This window comes from Protopterus annectens, chromosome 12.part0 (genome assembly GCF_019279795.1).
Source record: "Protopterus annectens isolate FY-2018-M chromosome 12.part0, PAN1.0, whole genome shotgun sequence".
NCBI classification, from domain to species: domain Eukaryota; kingdom Metazoa; phylum Chordata; order Ceratodontiformes; family Protopteridae; genus Protopterus; species Protopterus annectens.
This window is the reverse complement of record NC_056746.1, coordinates 408,447,863-408,468,732: the sequence shown is the minus strand read 5'-3', so window position 1 is coordinate 408,468,732 and position 20,870 is coordinate 408,447,863. Positions and strand designations below refer to the sequence as shown.

Sequence of the window (20,870 nt, the reverse complement as noted above, 5' to 3'; positions counted from 1 at the left end):
TTGGCCACACATATTTCTGTGTTGGCTTTGTTGAGACACTGCCCAGAAATGATATCAAAGCTTTTCAGCAATCCAGGCATCCAGCTATCTCAGTGAGATCCTTTATTGGGTTCTGCTTAAGGACTAAACAATCATTCATAAGTACAGCCCTTCCTATCCCACACATGGATTGCCCATAAATGTACTGAAGGAACCTATTTAGGGGTTATACAGTCAAAAGAAAAAAGAATGAGAAAATTGACAATCCTAGCAAGTGCCCTTGTACAAACTAAAGGGACTAGACCATAAACCATTACTTAAAGATATACTTGAGGAGGGGGGCTTCACTGCAAGATAATCACAGATTGGAAGGCTATCTTCAAAGAACTATCTATAACCAAGTTGAAAAACTTCTCAAAGTCAACTAAAACCACCAGAGCAGGCTCAACTATCCCTTGCAGTCTTGACGTAAAGGAGCACTGTCCTTAAGAGATCCTCCGTTTTCCAAATTAATACAAACCCAGCCTGTGTGAGAAAGATAAATTTTGACAGAAGAGATTTTATCTGCTGTGCTAGGACTTTAACATTTACATAAAGTTCCACATTAATAAGAGAAACCAGGCAATGGTTTGCAACCAGTGACCACTAAGGAATCTTTCCTGGGTTGAGAGATAACCATTATTATGGTAGATGTACAAGAGATGGTTAATCATCCTGCAAGTCTGGAAAGATTTAAAAATATTCAATAACTCATGGAAAATTTTGATACAATGCCTTTATACAGTTACCCCATCCAGGTCACAAGCTTCTTCACAAGACATACCATCTATCACCTTGCACACATCCCCTTGAGAAATTGTAGAGACAACTCTACTCCACTTTTCCAGTGACAGAAGAGGGTTCACTTTGTCAAAGAATTGACTCATCTTACTCTCCCAATCATCAAGCAAAGGACTCCTAAGTAAAGTTTCTCATAGCAGTGATGGGACTCTGCATTAATTCATATTTCCCCAGTGAACATAACCTGTTTACCAGTCACCTTGACACCTGCTATGGATATCTGTTGCCTGTAAGCCTTGACCTTTTGTCCAGAAACTTGCCAGACCTTTCACCATCAGGACAGGTCCTCATTTTGGTTATTTCTAAATACAGCTGTGGGATTTTTGCAACATAGTACACGTACACTTGATGATTTGTCAATTTCAAATTTTAACCCGTTATATGATATATTGAATATTGAAATATTTCATTTGGAACCCCATGAATAAAGCATATAACTGGAGCTCTTCAAAACAAAATAACTGTCTGGGACAGGTGGACCCCTCAGGACAAGGATAATGCAGTACTGCACGTAAAATTTAAGATTACTGTCCACTATCATGCTTAATAATTTTCTATGAGAAGTGACTTCAGTTGTTGCATTATTAACAGAGAAGATTTTATTTATTTTTTCATGAAAGAGGATTTGCAGAAAAAAAGAAGTATTTGAGGGGGTGGGACTGGGTAGGATGGGGGGGGGGGGTTTGACCTAAATGCAACATATGCGTACCACCACCTCTTTGCTTACAAAAAAAGCCCTGAAAAAAAATCATCAAAAACTGGGACTCTTATATAGAAACAAACATTTCTTTACTGCAGCAGCCAAAACTACCCTTGCAAAACCATTTTACTTCCCTCCCTTCTTTATGGTGCCCCTATCTTAACTAACTTATAAAATTCTATCCTAAGCAAGATGGAACAGTGCTACAACAAAGTTGCAAAGTTTGCCACAAACTCTAAATATCATACACACCACTGTAAACTGCTCCTAGAATTAAACTGGCTTGAACAATCCAACCAACTTGTCTTTATTCGGCTATCCATCTTGCACAACCTGATTTTCAAGCCTACTGCCTGCCCTGCACTAGCCAATCTAGTCACACCTTATACACCAAATCGATCCCTATAATCAGAAGACAAAAATCTCTTAGCTATCTCAAAACCCACAACAAAATGTGGTCACTCTCTGTATTCATACTCTGTCTCTATACATTGGAATTCACTACCTCTAGCTACCAGGTCTATGCCTGGCTTAACCCACTTCAAAGACTCTTTAAAAAAATCATCTCAAAAATACATTGCTCTGCTCCTGCATAATGCCTGCCTAATGCTCAGTTCTTCCTCTTCTGTCACACTTCAATCTCTCACAGACTCCAAGATCCTAAAGCTCTTCTGACTCCTTCTCTGCTTCTGTACCATACCCTTAAACTACTGATCAGGCTTTATTGCTTCTATTCTTCTTAACTCTCTCAAACTATCTATCTGCATCACTAACTTTCTGGCTGCTATTTTCCTAACTGAAACTAACATTCTATGTTTGCATGTACTATTATAGTCAATGTCACACATTGCACTACCTAAATACTTTTTTTGGACACCATCTACATCATGTATGATGAGAGTGACTTATCGTCTGTCATGTTTTAACTGTATAGAATTGTCTAGATACGTAGTAATATATTACAACATACTGTAGTAGCAGTTTGTTCTTTCAACTTATTTTTTGTATGGTATTTCTAATGTAATCTTTATTGTATTGGATTATACTGTATTTGTATTGTACTGTATGTGGAACTTTTCTCCCTTGGCCTCTGCTGAAAACGGGTTTTGTAGACCCAGTCAGACCACCCTGGTAAACAAATGTCAAATAAATAAATAAATAAACACCTTAATCATTATCCCAACCCTCCCATCAGGGATCTTCCTGCTCTATATGGGAACAGACAGTGCTAATCTTACATTGAATACCACTTATATTCATTATGTAGTAGCAGGTTTAAGTCTTAAGTAATGTTCTTTACCTCACACTGAGTCACTAGATACATTACCATCTATCTAATCAGCTCCACTATTGACAGATGTTTTACCTGGAATTTGTGCTAAGCACTTGAGACTCTTGGATACACAACTGGCATAATGGTTAAGGCCCATGCACAAGGTATAAGGTTTTATCCTGGCCTCCAGCCAATCCTTTTGTAAAGTTTGCATGTGCTCCTTGTGTCTCTGGGGGCTTCCTCCCAAAAACATAATGGGTGTTTCCACCTCAAACTCACTTAAGAATGGAGTTGTGGGGAGTAGCAGAGTCTCTAGATGATGCCTGTCATGGGAAACATTGTACAGTCCAACCACTATGGATATCAACTATGGTGCACAGTATGCCCTGGATAGGAGTACATGGAGTACAGACTGTGCACGATGTCAGGGCTAGCCATTTAATGGTGTAAGGATTGGCCCTATGTGATTTGTTCATATTGACTTTGAACTCCTAAACTAGGTTTCTGTAATGATACAGTTATCAAAACCTTACAAGCTCATAAAAAACTATTACTCAGTGGTAATTATGAATGTATATTTAAAGATAAGTATCTTGCATGTTCTCTCCAAAACTTTGCACTGTCACCCTGAAAAATCACTAAGGAATTGGATATAGTATGACACATTTTGGAACCAAATTCCACAAAATTCCATCAACAGGACTGCAACAATTGTTCAGCTTAAGACCACAGTCTCTGATGATCACTGTGCACTATGCCTAAGAATTATAAGACAGTCAATATACATGATTTAAAATTTAGCTACATGTGGTTCATGAGTCATTGCTTAAGACAGTGTTGAAGAACTGTCAAGTAATGAGGCTCAAGGCAGGATTGCTACTACGCCAGAAATTGTAACTGACTATTAGGTTTATGGACTGGAATCTAAAAGCCATGAGAAATTCCACAGCCTGAAACCAAGTTGTTGGTAAACAGCTGAAGCAAGGTCTTATGCAGCTCCTTGTCTGATCAGTATTTCACTTTCAGATCATACTTGTTAAGGCAAAATAACATTCTCCCCCTTCTTAGATGTGCCTTGTACTACTACTCTCTGACTGTTTTTTAAGGTGTGTTGTCTGTTTCATCTGAACTACTTTAAGGCATTCAGATTCACAGAACTTCTTTTATCCATTTAGTACTATATACAGTTCCTTTTCTATTCTTCTTGCACATTTGTAAATGGTCTTGACCCATAAGCATCTTTCTTCTTGTAGGATCACAGTTATTATGATAGTCTCCCTAGTATCTCGTTACAACACATCTTTCTTAGTCACATAATAATACAGTATTTTAGCTTTGCAGAATCTGTATTTAGTTTTATAAGTATCTCAAAACACGTACTTATACAGAACTCCATTCCCAGGATACATAAATCTTTCCTAAAGCACAGTTATCTCATCATTCAAGGCACAATTTTTGTAAGATAGACTATCCTTCACAGAAACTGCTACAATACCTGCTAGTCTTCTGGCTTTGGCATTTGCACAGCATTTGGCTGTGAGATAGAACCCATTTGATTAAGGTCAGTGGTATTTCAGTGGTGCCCCAATGACCTCTGTCCTGGGCCCTTTCCTCTTTGTTATATGTATTTCTCTGATATAAGAGCCAGTAACAACAGATAATGGCTAACCAAGTTTGCTGATGATTGCAGACTGGAGATGGTTATGAAATCCCAGTCTGATGTTCAAATTTTCCAAAAAGGAATGGACCAAACAAATACTTGGTTTATTAATCATCACCTTACGATTAACAAAAAGGAATGCAGCATAGTTTTCTTTGGTAAATCTAGCATCACAACTGTTTACCATAGAGATAAGTTTCAACTTAAATTTGATATATCATTGGGGACTATGGTATGTACATCGATAACAGACTCACCTTTGACCTCCACATCTCTGTTGTGGTTAGAAAATCCAGCAGCACTGCATAACTTGTCCTTTGTGGTATCTCATCACAGTCCGAACAAGTTATAGTTCCACTTTATTAACAATTATTAGGACTATAATTAAATATAATGCACCCTTCAGCATATACCTCAGTTAGCACCTAAATCAACTTGACAGAACTCAAAATATCTTCAACAAATAGATCTGAGATCTGATTACCCTTGGTTAATCTGATAAACTAAAAGCCCTCTCTTTCTTAGTGCCATTCAGACTCCTGATGAGTAATCTCTGTTTAGCCTTCTGCACCATGAACAATCCAGCACTCTTTGAACTACTTTACCTAAACAAGACCAGTGGTAAAGCACACAATCATTATAGAGACCTAAACCTATAGTACCATAACAAAAGCACCAAATGTCATAAAACATACTTAATGCAATGCAGGCCCCAGTTCGGAATATGCTGCCCTTATCTAGCAAGCAGTTAACTTCCATAAAAACTTTAAACTAGTCTGAATGAGTCAATGGGTGATCACAAAATGTTCACCAGCGACATGTAGACAAAGTCTATTTATTGGGGGACATTGTTAGTCTCCCACAGTAGTGGACAATATGGTTGAGTTTCTCAAAGTTTTCCTTCAGCCATAAGCTTGGTAAATCCTATGAAAAGTTTAGATTTTTCTGAATAAGGTTTCAGTCCCTCTAATATCATAATATTACCCATGTCTTTTAGACTTGTTTTAGATTTGATATTGATTGTACATTTACTCTTAATGAGCTTGAAATTATGCTGTATACAGTCTCTTTTTATGTTCTTCTTATGCTTGACTCCACATTAACAGATCATCAATGTTTGCAGCACCCCCCCAAGTCTTCAATTATTTTTGTAACACTTTTTTGGGACATAGCTGGTGCTGATGAAATACCAAAAGAGAGTTAAAACAACGTGTACCTTCTAAATGGCACATTTGATTTTCTTGAGACCATGTCTTCAACTGCAAGAAAAGGGCAATGCTCTTTTTTAGTTAGTTTATTCAAATCTTATTGAGCAACACTCCTTTGGCTCTAATTACTTCATAATGACAACAGACATTTGCATAAGTTTTAGCTCTTTTTTCTACTTTACTTCTGAGATCTGCAGGTACTGTTTCAGCAATAAGAATCTCAACCAGTACATTAGCATTTATATGTATGTAATAAGCTCCTGGCAAGTTTTTTAGTCCAGGAAAAATTAGCATATTCACATAGGATATTAATACTGTAATTCTGCACAGGACCTGAGATTTCTTTTGATTGATTTGAATATGTATACAGACTTTATTTTCACACTGTGAATTATTTTTACCATTCCTTTCTTCTCACAAGCTACACAACTTAAATTATTAGATGTTATTTCTTTAACTCCAGCAATATCAAAAAACGAAACTGCTTTTTATTTTGTATTATCAGATCAGCAGATTCTAGTGGTACCACCCAATAGCAAGCTTATGGTGACAATGTACACTTCACCTTTTTTCAGTCTTTTTCGGCCCCATAGTGTTATAATTATTTTCTGGTAAGATATTACACTATGCATCTGTATCTAGTTTAAATTTTCTAATATGTTCATTAATTTTCAGTACTTCTTCCAACAGTCTGCCAAACACTGATGTTTCACTTTGTGTCTGATGCATTTTTCAGATTTCACAGTATCAGGCTTTTTCTCTCAAAAGTACTCAGAAACAGCTTGTGTGCATATTGTTCTTTAGGCAAATTATTTTGAAGACTTTTGCTTTTATTTCTACACATCTTTGAAAAAAAATATCTTTTCTAGCATAGATTTTGCAAGGTTATATAAATGATGATGGCCAGCTCTTCCTGTCATGTCTATAGCCACACCAACTCAAGTCTGAATGTCGATGATGTTATCTCTTTTCATGCCTCCATCATGGATCCCCTTCTGTGTTACACTGCAATGCCTCGTGGTGTTTTTTTGTTCACATAAATCCACTCTGTGTTTATTTCTCATTTTTGCCTCAGTATTTGATCTGCTTTTATTTTGAATACCTCTAATTCAGCATTACTTATTTGTCTGGGTACTAGTATTCTCACTTGGTCTGCACATAACAACAACTTCAGATAAAGTCAGATTTGTTTCTCTTAATAGATTTGCCTTTGTTTCATCAATTTATACACCACTATTTATTCTATTTGTTATTAAATAATCATGCAGTTTATCAAGTTCACATTTTTCAGCATTGTTCTTTATGTCAGTATCATACAGATTTATTCTCCTTGTAGGAACTTGCACTTTTGTAAAGAACAAGAGTAAATGGTAATTTCTTTCTGGGTTGAAAATAATTACTGAATTTTTCTTTAAGTGTTGTTATTCTATCACTTTCCTCATCAGGAACAATATGTTAAACGCTTTTATGAGATTTTCCGCAGCAACATGTAGGATTGCTGTACACTGAATCTTTTTTACCCTTTTTAACTAATCCACTTAACAGTGAGAAATAAATCAAACTTCTCTACCAAAGCTTATAGTCTTCAGCCAGGTTTCATTTCAGTCTCAGCATTCCTTTGGGTTGCAGCAGCCCTTTTTTTGTGTGTTCTTGTTTTTACTAAAAATTCTACTTTTGTAGTTCTAAGCAAAGAGACGCTTGACAATAAACACGTTTCTTCACTTTTGCAAACAGTTTTATGCAGCTCTGGCAGCATACTTCTCAAATGTCCAGACTTTCGCAGAATGCAGAGATTTTTGCCTCATATTTTTGGTTTGTTCCTCCTAATTTGTGATTTTCTGGATGTTTATGGCAAACTAGTGAGGATTGAATTCACTAAATAAAGACAGGTATTTCAGTTTCAGACTTCATATCTTTCAGAAAATGTGTGGTAACACAAAACCTTTTATTCTAGCAATTTTCTAAGTTTATAAGAGCAATATTTAAAATTTGTCCCTACTTTGGGGGCTTTGTCCCTCTATTATTTTTTACTTTTCCCAGATTTTGTGTTCTAAGAGGTTGAGAGCTGACTGGCAGCTCTGACACAGTGTCATGTCAGCAGATTCATTTTAACACACAGAGATTAATATAAGTCATCTAAACTCATGCTCACTACACCACAATTGATTTCTCTGGAACTTGTGAGTGTGACATCACAAGCTAGCTCATTAGCATTTAAAGGTATATATACCATTATGTAACACTAACATGCAGATAGTAAAACTACATTCATTATTCAATTGTTCTGATTTATTTCATGCAACAGATGCATATGCATATGCATGCTTCATGAGCACTTAAGAACAATCAGAAAGCCTGAATGTGTCAGACCAGAAAGGCACTTATCATCCCATGATATTCAACCACATCACACTATTATTTTCAGCTAATTTCTCATGACATTTTAAAAGTTCTTATAGACTTAAAATTACATTCTGAGATATGTAACACACAATAATGAACTTTTCAACTTACACAACATGCTATTTATACTGAGAAGGCTTTTTAGCAATTTTTTTTTACATTCTTCCAGCTTCAGTAGAATGACTCAGACATTTAATGTTGCTGGCAATCTCTTTTTCATCTCCTAGCTGTGATCCTACTTGTGATGCATGGACCAACAAACTTGGGAGAGTATTGAGATATGCACCACTAAGTTCTGTAAAGCTGGATTTGCAAAAATAAGTTGCAAGCTTTAGGTGACTTTGGTATAAAATAAAACAAACTTTTAAAAAATACACATTTTTTGTAGTTTACCCGTGGTCCTTTTATTTCAGAATAATTTTAGCTATTAAAATATATTCCTCAAATAATAAATTGTTCTGGAATAGCAAATGCTTTCTGTTTATAATGTTATGTATCTGGTATGATGAGCTATTTATTCAATTTTAACTGATGTTTTTTACCACTGTACTTAGTAGTATGAATGCACGTGAGCTTGTCGTTTATTCTTTATACTTACATTCCAGTGTGAATTTCTAATAGCAGCAGTTGCAGCTGTTTTTTTTCAATGTACTGTTAATGTTTGGGTAATATCCAATTGTTTCCCTAATGAATGCGGTCGAACAAATTAACTAGTACACTTCAGCTACTGTGTTATGTGACTGCTTTATAGATATTTTATCTTAAAGTGATGTAAGACTGGTTATTATGCGACTACCTAACTTGTAGTAGGTGTATCATATGTTACTTCTGGCAAATCTACTACAACATATCTGGCTAATACAAGAAATTGAATTCCATATTAAAGCTAGCCATTGTTACACCATTTTTTGCTCTGTCATTCTGTTTACATTTGTACCTTGTTAGATCTGTAAGGTATAGTTTGTTTCACAATATTACTGTTATATTGTTGCTAAACTTTACTTGAAAAGAAGATGTAAAATGTTTTTCTTAATGTTGAGTTGTTTTTTTGCTCTAGGTATTGACATTAATTACCCATCTTTCTCTCACATCTTTCATCACATAACTACACTATTCTAATGTTTTCATTCTACCATTTTTTTCCTTAGGTACCGTCCTGTTAATTTTCCATTAAAATAACAAGCAAACATTACACTACTGGACCTGTCTGGAAGAACACCAACTGCTTGTCTGCTTCCAATTCCATCAGCCTTCAATTTAACTTCCTGTATGTTTTGGATTATTTATAAAAAAAAAACAATTGCCTGCTATTTATTGTAAATAACTTTGGCTACGTTAAGCGCTAGCACATCACCAGAATGCCACTTTCTCCTAGTTCTACTCTCTCTGCTTTATCACTTCCTGCAATTTCTTCTCTTAGTTTTCAGTTTTTTGCAACTTTTTGCAATAGTTCAGCTGTACAGGTGCTAGCTGTTTGGTAACATTACATGGCCAAAACTTACCTTTGCTCTCATTCTAAGTGTTCACTGATTGCTTTTTTGTGTTCCCTTTGCTTCGATTCAGGTGCTACCCCACTTTGTTCAGGCTCACTCTGCTCCTCTACCCTGTCCCAAATTCCCACCTACCTCCACTACCTCTACATTTATTCTATCCATACCCGCCCATTCATTAACATACATCCAATCTCCCAACATGCTGCACAACTATCAAATCACATTCCACCATATTCAACCAATCACATAACCAGTCTACACATTCACTCAATTAGGATCACATTACCACACCTTCCTTTCACATCTAGTATTCCTCAATGATACTCCTGCAGGTGCTCCATCTCTATTCTCCTGACATGTTTACTTCATCTTACTTCCTCCCACCACCACTCCATAGCTAGGATTTCATCACCCACCTACTTAACATTATATCTTTATCACATTTACACAAGCTTCAACATTACACCAAGCCTATTTAACATTACTAGCACACTCTATATCACCTATAGATACTTGCAACAGCCACTCACTGATTTCCTACTCCACAAATATGACAAACTTTCTCTCAAACTACCATTCTCACTCTAGCTTGTATTATCTCATCATAATCTATGTGGTGACATTCACCCCAACCCTGTACCAATACACTCCAATCAACATACACAATCTACACTCAGCCATCAGCCATCTCACCAACCATCCATCATAGTCCTCAATTCTCAAATAACCTTCCCCACAAAACTTCTGATCTTCTACTTGTAAACATAAATATTAGGAGCCTAATAAATAAACTAAGTGAATTCCACTCCACCCTCTCACTCTATTCACCCAACACAGTAGTCCTGACAGAAACCTGGTTAAAACCTCACATAACTGACAATGAGATCTTAACCCCCAGCTATAATATTCATAAACAAGACAGAACACACAAAAGAGGAGGAGCTATTGCCATAATGTATAAAAATACTCGCAAGCTTGAACAACAAGATAATAATGATAAAACTACCACCAATGCTGAGAGACTGTCAACCCAACTCAAACTTAACCCCCCAAAAAATATAACCATCATGGCTATCTACATCCCACCAGGCAAAAACATTCACACAACGGAAGAATTCCTTTATAGTTTATCATCTACCTCTAGTCAGGAAACCATAATAATGGGTGACTTCAACACTGATTGGCTCACCTATACCAACAATAACTTCTCAAACTGCATCAACCTTTACCGTTTCTCAACAATAATCCAAACCCCCACCAGACTAGACAAGTCCACTAACAGAAAATCCATACTTTACTGGACTCTTAACTAATAGGCTCACACTATCCCAGCAATCTTGCTGCCTCCCTGATACCCTCAGTGACCATCTACCCACCTACTTACTCAGATAATCTGTATACCCTCAAAAATATACCATATATAAACAAATATGCAACAAAAAAAAACGTTCTCCCCACATACTCAATTCCACACTCAAAAATGCATCTGGACCCCAATAAAATTCCTACAGTTAGACAATGCAGTAGAATATTTTAACAGTATGTTCTTAAGCATTCGTGACATCCTTGCTCCACCCAGAACTATAAGAGTGAAATATAACTATGTACCTTGGTTAACAAATGACACAAAACAACTGCTGAAAGACTGAGACAAAGCATGGACTCACTACCAAATCAGTAAGAATCAAACCAGACTAGACCACTACAGACTACTAAAAACAGAACAAAAAACTTAGTAAATGTGACAAAAATCAGTACTACACAAATGCACAACAAAAACACTATAATAATCTACATAAATTCTGGGCCACTATAAAGCAACTATTACCACCTAGGCTTTCCTCCACTCCTACTCCCAACATTTCAGACTTCATAGTAAATATTGCAACACAGTTTAATACTCATTTCATTAATTCCATCCATTTACTAACCAGTACTAGTATTAATCCCACACCTACCTTAACAACAGACCTCACTGTAACCACCAACTCTCTCTCTCTCAAACCTGTCCAAACCAATATCATTAAAAGAATACTCTCTAAATTTAAACCCACTATCACTGCTGCAGATAAACTACCTACTGAATTTCTAAAACTTGTAATTGATGCCATTGCATTTCCCATCTCTATTTTGATCAATCATTCCATTACAGAACATTATATACCCAAACTCTGGAAAATATCCTATATTATCCCACTGCACAAAGGAGGTTTATCAAACGACCTTTTCAGCTATAGACTAATAGCTATTTTGCCTCCTCAATCTAAAATTCTGGAAACTTGTGTCCACTTCCAACTCATGAACCATCTTCTTGCTAACAATCTACTTTCCAGTACCCAACATGGATTTCTTCCCAGTCATAGTACCACAACTGCCCTATTAAACTTCACACACACTGTCAACCAACTTAAGAATAATAATCAACTTGTCACTTCCATCTTTCTTGATATGTCCAAAGTTTTCGACACAGTGTCCCATAAAAAGAACTCTCCTTACTAAACATTAGCCAACCTGCACTCACATGGTTCCAAAGTTACTTATCTGAATGACAGCAGTCTGTTAAATGGCACTCTGAACTCTCCTCTCTACTACCCATCTCAGTTGGAGTACCACAAAGATCTATCCTAGACCCTCTCCTCTTCTCATTCTTTACCAACAATCTACATAAAGCTACTCAAACTGCCAATATTATGCAGTGTGCAGATGACTCTACTCTAATCTGCTCTGCACCCTCCCTCTCACTACTCCAAGATGTAACTCAGAAGTCCTTTACTTCCATAGAAACCTGGATTTACGAACATCAACTTATCGTTAATCCAAGTAAAATTAAATTAATGATCTTTTCTAACAGAAACTCCCACCAGCATCAATCTTTCTTTCTTCTCTTCTCTTTGAATAACACCATAAGAGAACCTGTTTCACATACAAAACTGCTTGGTGTTAACTACAGACACAGGCTTAAAGTTCGATAAACACCTAGCAGCAGTAGTCAAAAAAACACATATCAAACTAGGCTCCTTATACAGAGTTAAGCCTTACCTGACAGATTCTACCAGGTAATCTATAGCCAGAACCCACTTACTATCTACTCTTTGATATGCTTCACCTATCTTTACTAACCTAAAGAAAACATACATAGCTAAGTTTGAATCTTGCTATAACAAAATTGCTAGATTTGCAACTACCTCTCCATTTATATCCCATCACTGTACTGCTCTTCATCAACTGAAATGGCTTGAGCTGCCAAATCTCTTAAACTTCATCCAACTATCTGCTGCTCATTCCATGTTATACCAACCCAACAAATGTCCATCTCTCCAACAACTACTACAACCACAGACCAGTATTAAATCATAAGATCCTCTAATAAATTTCTACTAAATGTAACAAAATCAGACAATAGCTTTGGTGACTCACTCTACTCATCACATTGCTAAGATATGAATCAATATACATCAGGAAATCATAAATACCACTAACATCTTTAAATTCAAACAACACCTTAAAGCCTACTTTTTCAACTCATGGCTTTGCTATTGTGCTAATCTTGGATGATTTCACCCCTTTTTTCTCCTCTCTTTTGTTTTTCTCTCCCTGCTAATGCAGTCAAATGCATAACCTTTTTACTTCTCCAACACCTGCTCCTGTCTAGTTTCACATTACAATCCCTTTTATCTCTCCCATCCGCTATCATCACTCATCGCTTTATTCTTTATCTTCCTCTATCTCTTGCTCACCTTTATATATACTTTCAGTCTTGCATCTTCCTATGCCCTGTCACTTTCACTTTCACTCTTTTTTGTGTCATACAATTGCTGTATATAACTACCATAGCTATTCACTGTCATGTTATTGCTGTAGTCACTATTGTTGCACTAATCTATTATTATGTAAAATGTTAAGTTAATTACTTTGTTTGTAATGTGGAGTTTTCTCCCTGGGCCTCTGCTGAAAATGGACTATTTGTTCAGAGGGACCTTCCCGGTAAACCAATGTCAAATAAAATACAATAAATAAAAATGTAGCTATTTATGAACATCATTTGGGCATTACTACAGTATTACCACTTTGAATGTTTTAGCTACTGGTACACCATGAAAAAATATTTCTGCCATTAAATTAACTTGTTACTCAAGTGATCAGTCACTCAGTATAGGCTTAAGGATTTTCCTCTCTCATTAGAGAGAAGTGTTATCTCCACTCAGGACTGTTTTGATATAAAAATTTTTTATGCTTATGTACTCTCTGAAAGTTTCTGTAAGATACAAGCTTTATAAACAAACATACTTTATGTAGCCTTTGAAAGTTTCTGTAACATTTAAGATTTGCAAACAAATGCTGCAGTTTGAAATATGGAGGTGCAGAAATATTATAACTCACCACTAAACTCCTTTTCTAGGAAGTGAAGGAATTCCTTCCGACCCAGTAGATCATTCATCAACTCATTAAAGCTGAAAGCCCAACGCTCCACACGTAGTTTGGTAGGTGTTGCAACACTAATAGGTAAAAGCATAAAGATCAAACACCACCCATCAGTTTTGTGACCTAGTTTATTGTTCATTTTATTAAAACAATTGTGTATTCCTTAGAAAAACCTAAACTAACCGATCATATTAAAGAAACATCAATTATCAAAGCTTATATATAATATATATATATATATATATATATATATATATATATATATATATATATGTATGTATATATATTTTTATTACTGTTATTATTATTATTATTTTAGAGAGCTGGTTACAAGATGGTGTTCAGGTAATTACTACTTTTTATTTCCTTGTTGTATCATTTCACACTTTAGGAATGAATCAAGAAATGCCAAGGTAGTTGGAAAATACACTATGATTATTACTATGATTATTATTGTTATTGTTATTATTATTATTATTAATTGCTGTTGTTGCTGTTAAATGGGTTGTCATGTTTGACTAGGCACATTTTTAGAAGGGACTTGTGAAGTAAAGTTCCAGCATGAATACAGGACTGAGAATAAAAATAAATACAAATATATAATCACTATATAGTACATGCCTTCTGTCATGTAAATACAAGTTATACAGAGCGTTACAACAGTTAGAACAACATTAATGAAGTATGCAGTGCTAAAATGAATAGTCCTTGATGCATGGGGTACGTCTGTTGTAGTTAGCAAGGTAAATTTTAACAGGGTACACAGGCAAGGCACTTCCTGTAGAAAAGGAAAGGCTATCATTTATAAATTGTTGCCAACTCAGGTTACTGAGATAAAATTGTTAGATACTTTTCTTAATCTCTGAGATCACTCGAGTGGTTGTTCCACAGGGAAGTAATTTCTGCCCAGATGATTGTCACCTGTCTTAGAGTTTGTTATAATATGAAGCTGATGTTAAATGTCTTGTAGTGCATGGAGAGCAGTGATTATATCCAGAAAAAGGCAAATCAATTAAGTGCTACTGTAGCACAAGACCAGACCTTAACAAATGTTTGGCATCCCCTGCTTAACTTGTTAAAGTCAGATCTCAGGATAGGTAATCAAATCTGCCAGTACTGACCAGCAAAATACAGCAGTAGAATAAAAACAGACTTGTTTCTGCCTGCTGTCCATACTGATGACATATTCCTTTCATAAACATAGAAAGTAGCAAGAATACCAGGATGTTTGCTTGCTTGCATTTTCTGAAGGATATGGTCTGAAATTGAAATAAATGCCATTATTTAGTGACTTCAGTCCTCAATGATTTGTTTGAAAACCAAATATTTTATAAGGAACAGACAAAACATATGAGGCAAAAATGTGGACAGTCTGTGAAAATCTTGACATTTGAGAAGCATGGCAAGGTGAGTGTAAACATAACGGCCTGTGTTACACTGAAGTCATCAAAACACTTAGCACACTTTTTCTTTTTTTCTCCATAACTAGCAGTACATGAAGTAGATACATTTCCATGCAATAGAAAGAATTATGATTGTATCTCTAATCATAAGCCTACATTGTGTGTTCTAGACATGGATGCCAAGATTCACCTCTTGAGCTTAGCTGTTGGGTGAATTTCTTGGCATCCATGTCTCAAACACATAATAAGCAGGTTATGATTGGCAACCCAATCATATTGCTCTATATCAGGTGATGCCAGCTCAGTAAGTGTGTTAGAGCATGACTTTGTTGAAAAATGTGAAGATTTAATTGGCTGCAAGTGATATGATCAATGAGATTCATGCGTCCTAGCTTCATTAATGGTAAACCGTAAAAATATTTGATGGGTATATTGCCAGCAAACCTAGCTTTCCTACTGTATGTCAGCTCTAATTTAGTAAAAGGTTACTTAGCTGGGGCTGCAAAAATTACAGACCCATAAAGAACTTTTGGGAGAAGTACAGATCTTACAAATGACGTCTAGCTCTGTGGCATTGGATGCTTTTTATGTGGTATAATATGTTTACTTTCTGAGCCACCTGCTTTTCCAAAGAGTCTGTGTGTTCCTGAAAGCTTGTGATCACTTTATAAATCTTAAATATTTCCAGCTGTTTACTACTTCAATCCACTACAAATCTCCTTAAATTAATAATGTTGCTGCAATAATATAAAGTAACCCATTAAAAAAATAATGTCAGAAAAGAAGAGGGTCATACCAGGTAAAATAAATGAATGATTTATTTTACCTGCTGTGACCCTCCTCTTTTCTGATGTTATCTTTTACTGGGTTGCTGCTATAACATCATTGCTTAAGCTGCTTGCTTTACTATGTAACAACTTCTTTTTTCTCATTTAAAATGAGTTCATGGTTTATACGGCCACTTCTTCAGCATATTACAGTCTGTAAGTTACTTCTCAAAGGAAATGTCCTCCTGAGGGGGCTGGAGACATCTGCATATCAAATTTATATGATGCATGCAACATAGTTCCAGTGTCATTGTTAAACAGTGAGTATAGTAGTGACTTAGTGACTCCCCACAAAATATTAGCCCTCCTGGACTTCAGTTGTGATTTTAGTATGTAAACATAAGTATGTAATGATCCAGAATATTGTTTCATGTAGAGACCAGTTGTCATAATGGTTAAGGTCTTCACCTCTCAATCACAAGGTGCAAGGTGCAATCCTGATCTCCGACCAGTGCTTGTATTGAGTTTGCATGTTCTTCCCATTTATCTGTGGTGTTCCTCTCACCTGTGAAAAACACGGTGTGTGTTTCCATATCAAGCTCACCCAAGAATAGAGATACAGGCAGCTGTACAGACTCTAGATGGTGCATTTGTACAGACCAACCTCTTTGGACATCAACTGTGGTGCACAGTAAAGTCAAGATAGGAGAATATTGATCAGAGACTGTGTACCAGTGCAGAACTAACCATTCAGTGGTGTAAAGTAATGCTCTAGGTGATTCAATCATGCTGACCTTTGTCGCTAAATGGGCATGGGTCTTTTCCGGTGATAGGTGGCTTGAGCACTATTCCAACCTATGCCAGAGACCCAGTGTAATGGTGGGAGAGGTGCATGTGCCCTTACCAGTCAGTGTGTGCCTTCCATAAAACCTAGCAGTTCTGAGTCAATAAGCTACACAGTAGTCAGTAGCCACTCTAAGCCACTGTCCAGTTGCCCAGTTTTGGGTATCTGGGGCAGCTCTGTTGAGCAAAAGCTGGATGTAAAACCAAGAAACCTGCCAAACATGAACTAAGAATTGCTACACTCAGTATAGGATCTCTTGGAAGTGGATAACATAATAGTAAGGAGACTTGACATCCTATGTAGCCAGGAGAGAAAGTGAAAGGGCAGTGCAGCAAAGCCACTTAGCTTGGGATCTAGAGTCTACTGCTCAGGAGGAAGAAAGACTAGAAATGGTGCAGGCATTGTAGTGAAGGAGAGACTTCAGAAGACAGTAAGAGATGTCTTCAGAATTAGTGACAGACTCATGGCAATCAGATTCAGATATTCAGTCTTCATAATCTCAGCCTAAGCCCAACAGGAGGCTTGTGATAAGGAGGAAAAGGGTGCATTCAGACAGCAATTAAAGGACCTACTAGATAAAGCAGGACAACATGAATTGGTGTTGATAATGGATGACCTGAATGCAAATATTAGGACAAACAGAACAGGACATGAGGACAGCCTGGCTCTACCTGAGTAACACAACAGGAATAAAGAAGGTGAGGCCAATCTAAACTTTTGTCTGTCAAATGGCTGCATGGTGAATAACACATGGTTCAGCAAGACAGACAATAGATCACATACAAGAGTGGCCAACATACAACTGAGGTAGACTTCCTCCTGGTAAGGAAAGGGCAGGGGGTGCTGACTAAATGATTACAAAGTCATTCCAGTGAAACAGTCATCCCACAGCATAAACCACTGGTTGTCATAATCAGCTGTAAGCAGTGGTCAGAGAAGGTTCTAAGGTCAACAGAAACTAGGCTAAAGACCTGAAAGTTGGCTGGAGAGAAAGCACAACAGTTCAAGGCATTGTTCAGGGCTCTAGCACTTCTACAGGAAGATGAAGTGGGTGGAGATGAAGAAGAATGGCAGTGCTTCAGAACAGTATGTATGAGAACTACAGAAAGGATATGTGGCTTAGCCAGGTATGGAAATAAGGTACATAAGAAAAGCTGGTGGGGAAACAGAGAAGTCCAGATAGTCATCAAAAGAAAGAAGGAGTGCAGGAAAAAATGGGAGATAGCAAAGATGGAACAGGCTAGGAAAAAATACTGGTTGGCTAACAAAATGGCTAAAACAGGAGTTGCAATGGCTAAGAACAAGGCAACACAGGCACTCTACCAGCTTCTGGAAAGTGACTCGGTAGAAGCCACAAAGAAACTCTATCAGGTTGCAAGGCACAGATGAAAAGATACTCAGACACCCAAGCGATATCTGCAACAATCTGCTCAAAGGCAGAAAGCTGTACTGCATCATGTACAGCGTATAGTGAAAGAAGGGTGGAGCCCACAATAGATAACATAAGAACATCACTAAAAAATGAAGTCAGGAAAAGCAGGCTGAGATAAGGTCACAGCAGATATAAAGATGGGTGAGGCAGGGAAGAAATGGCTCTTGATGGTACGTAGAGCAGTATGGAGAGAAAGGCATTTTTCAGATGACTGGAGAATAAGCATACTACTGCCGATGTTAAAGAACAAAGGAGACATTCACAAATGTGGGCAGTAGAGAGGCATCAAACTCCTCTTACATTGCATGAAATTTCTGGAGAGGGAGAGTGACAAATGAATACATAGAGCAGTAGAAAGCAAGATGGGAGATGAGCAGTTAGGATTCAGATCAGGATGCAGCACAACTGACCCAATGTTTGCAGTGAGACAGAAGCTATAGATGAGGAAAGAGTCCAACTGGGCATTCCTAAACTTGGAGAAAGCATATGACAAGGTCCCAAGAAAGCTGATTTGGACAGTCCTACAGTGGTTCAAAGTCCCAGAAACATTGGTAGAATTAGTGCAGGTTATGTACAAGGACCCAATAGCTCAAGTACAAACAGTGTTTGGTCTCACAGAGGGGTTCCCAGTGGGAGTGGGTGTGCATCAGAGTTCAGTTCTGAGCACAACGCTCTTCATACTGGTGATGCACTACATATGCAAACAGGTCTCAGGGGACAGATCAACAAAGTTACTGTATACAGGCAATGTGGCATTACAGGCAGACTGAGCAGGAACCTCAGCAAAGGATAGGGGAATGGAAAACCGAGGCACATTGGGTGAAATAGACTACATATAAGGCAGTTATAATGTCAGGAAATGGGGGAGATCAGAAGAAGTTCAGAATTGAGACAGAAGGGAAAACAGAGCTAAGCAATACATTTTTTTATTTTATTTTATTTAACATTTGTTAACCAGGAAAGTCTGACTTGGAATGAAGCAAATTTTCTTCGGAGGCCCAGGGAGAAAAGCTCCAGATGCATGTCTTTGTAATGTGGGAGGAAACCTGAGCACCCGGAGGAAACCCACATGAACACAGGGAGGGCATGTAGACTCCACACAGAAGGCACTCCAGCTGAGAATTTAATCAGAGAACCTCTTTCTGTGAGGCGACAACACTACAGCTGCACCACTGCGCCATCCAATCATTGACAAATTAAAAAAAATCTTTGCATAGTAGAACCCTACTAGAGAAACACCCTTCCCTTTGATGTAGACAACCCCCCCAACCACAACCAAGACGTTTCCTGTTCCACATTGCTATGCTGTTACTCATGGGAGTTTCCACATTGCCAGATCCTCTCATTACCATAATATAGGAATGATCATAGCACCATTATTAAGCCTAATGAATGATAGTATTTCAAGAATCACAGTGGCAGGACAGTAGAGCACAAGACAAAATCAGGAACAGCTTCTCGGTAGCCAGTTCTGTAGTTGCTCCTGTTCCCACTCTGCAGCCCTGTCATGCTGCGCAGCACTTCCTCCCAGTTGGGGTATTGGGGTGTACAAAACAGTGTAGTATATGTACCAGTACAGCTCTGTCCATTACTGCAATCCAGGTCTATGAATCCCAGTAATGAATGAAAGCACACAAAGCAGTGTATGTAGAATACATTTATGCAACTGCAAACTAAGTGTGGCAATACCCCAGCCCATTCTTATCTGTTCTGTTCCTAAAATACTGTATTCTAAAGCCCATGGAAGAGCCTGAAATTTCAGTGTGGGGAAAAGAAATGTCAGCAATACTACTCTGGAAACTAAATTTTAAATCTGTTTCATTAGAATTTAAATATAACCTTTAAACAATTCCACCATTTAAAATGATCCTTCACACACACACACACACACACACACACACACACACACACACACACACACACACACACACACACACACACACACACAAAACACTGACAAATATTTTTAGCCATATATGTATTTATCAAGTGGCATAGTGCTGCAGTTAAAAGTCTTGTCATCTCAGAGAAAAAAATTCTCTAGATCTATTCTCAGCATGGATGCCTTCTGTGTGGAGTCTACACATCCTCCCTCTGTTTACATGGGTTTCTCTCAGTAGTCCAGTTCTCCCTACATCCTAAAGACATAATGTAATTAGACTGTCAAAACTATATGTCAGTAGGTGGGTGTGTATGTCAAATGAAGGAACGGCCTGGCACTCCTCTTTTCCCTAACTGCCAGGCAGGGCTCATATAGAAGCTGGATGTGTCTCAATAGCATCAGATGTTGGATGACGTACTATTTCCATTCACTTTATGTAGTTTAATTACAGAAATGTGATTGTGTGCAAAATCTGAAACAAAACGTTTGATATAGCTGGGTGTCATAAGAATACCTACACTAGTGTCCTAACTTCTTTGTGCACCAGACCTAAAAAATAAAACA

At 37.3% G+C, this 20,870-nt stretch overlaps 1 protein-coding gene across 3 annotated transcripts in view; it reads right to left on the bottom strand.

Moving 5' to 3' along the window:
- LOC122816610 (regulator of G-protein signaling 11-like) overlaps nt 1-20,870 on the bottom strand; it is a 1,281,503-nt gene that overhangs the window by 199,432 nt on the left and 1,061,201 nt on the right. For all 3 annotated transcript variants that reach the window (XM_044089514.1, XM_044089516.1, XM_044089517.1), the window contains exon 13: nt 13,937-14,052. In XM_044089514.1, the coding sequence (XP_043945449.1) occupies nt 13,937-14,052 (116 nt within the window). The remainder of the gene's footprint in view (nt 1-13,936; nt 14,053-20,870) is intronic.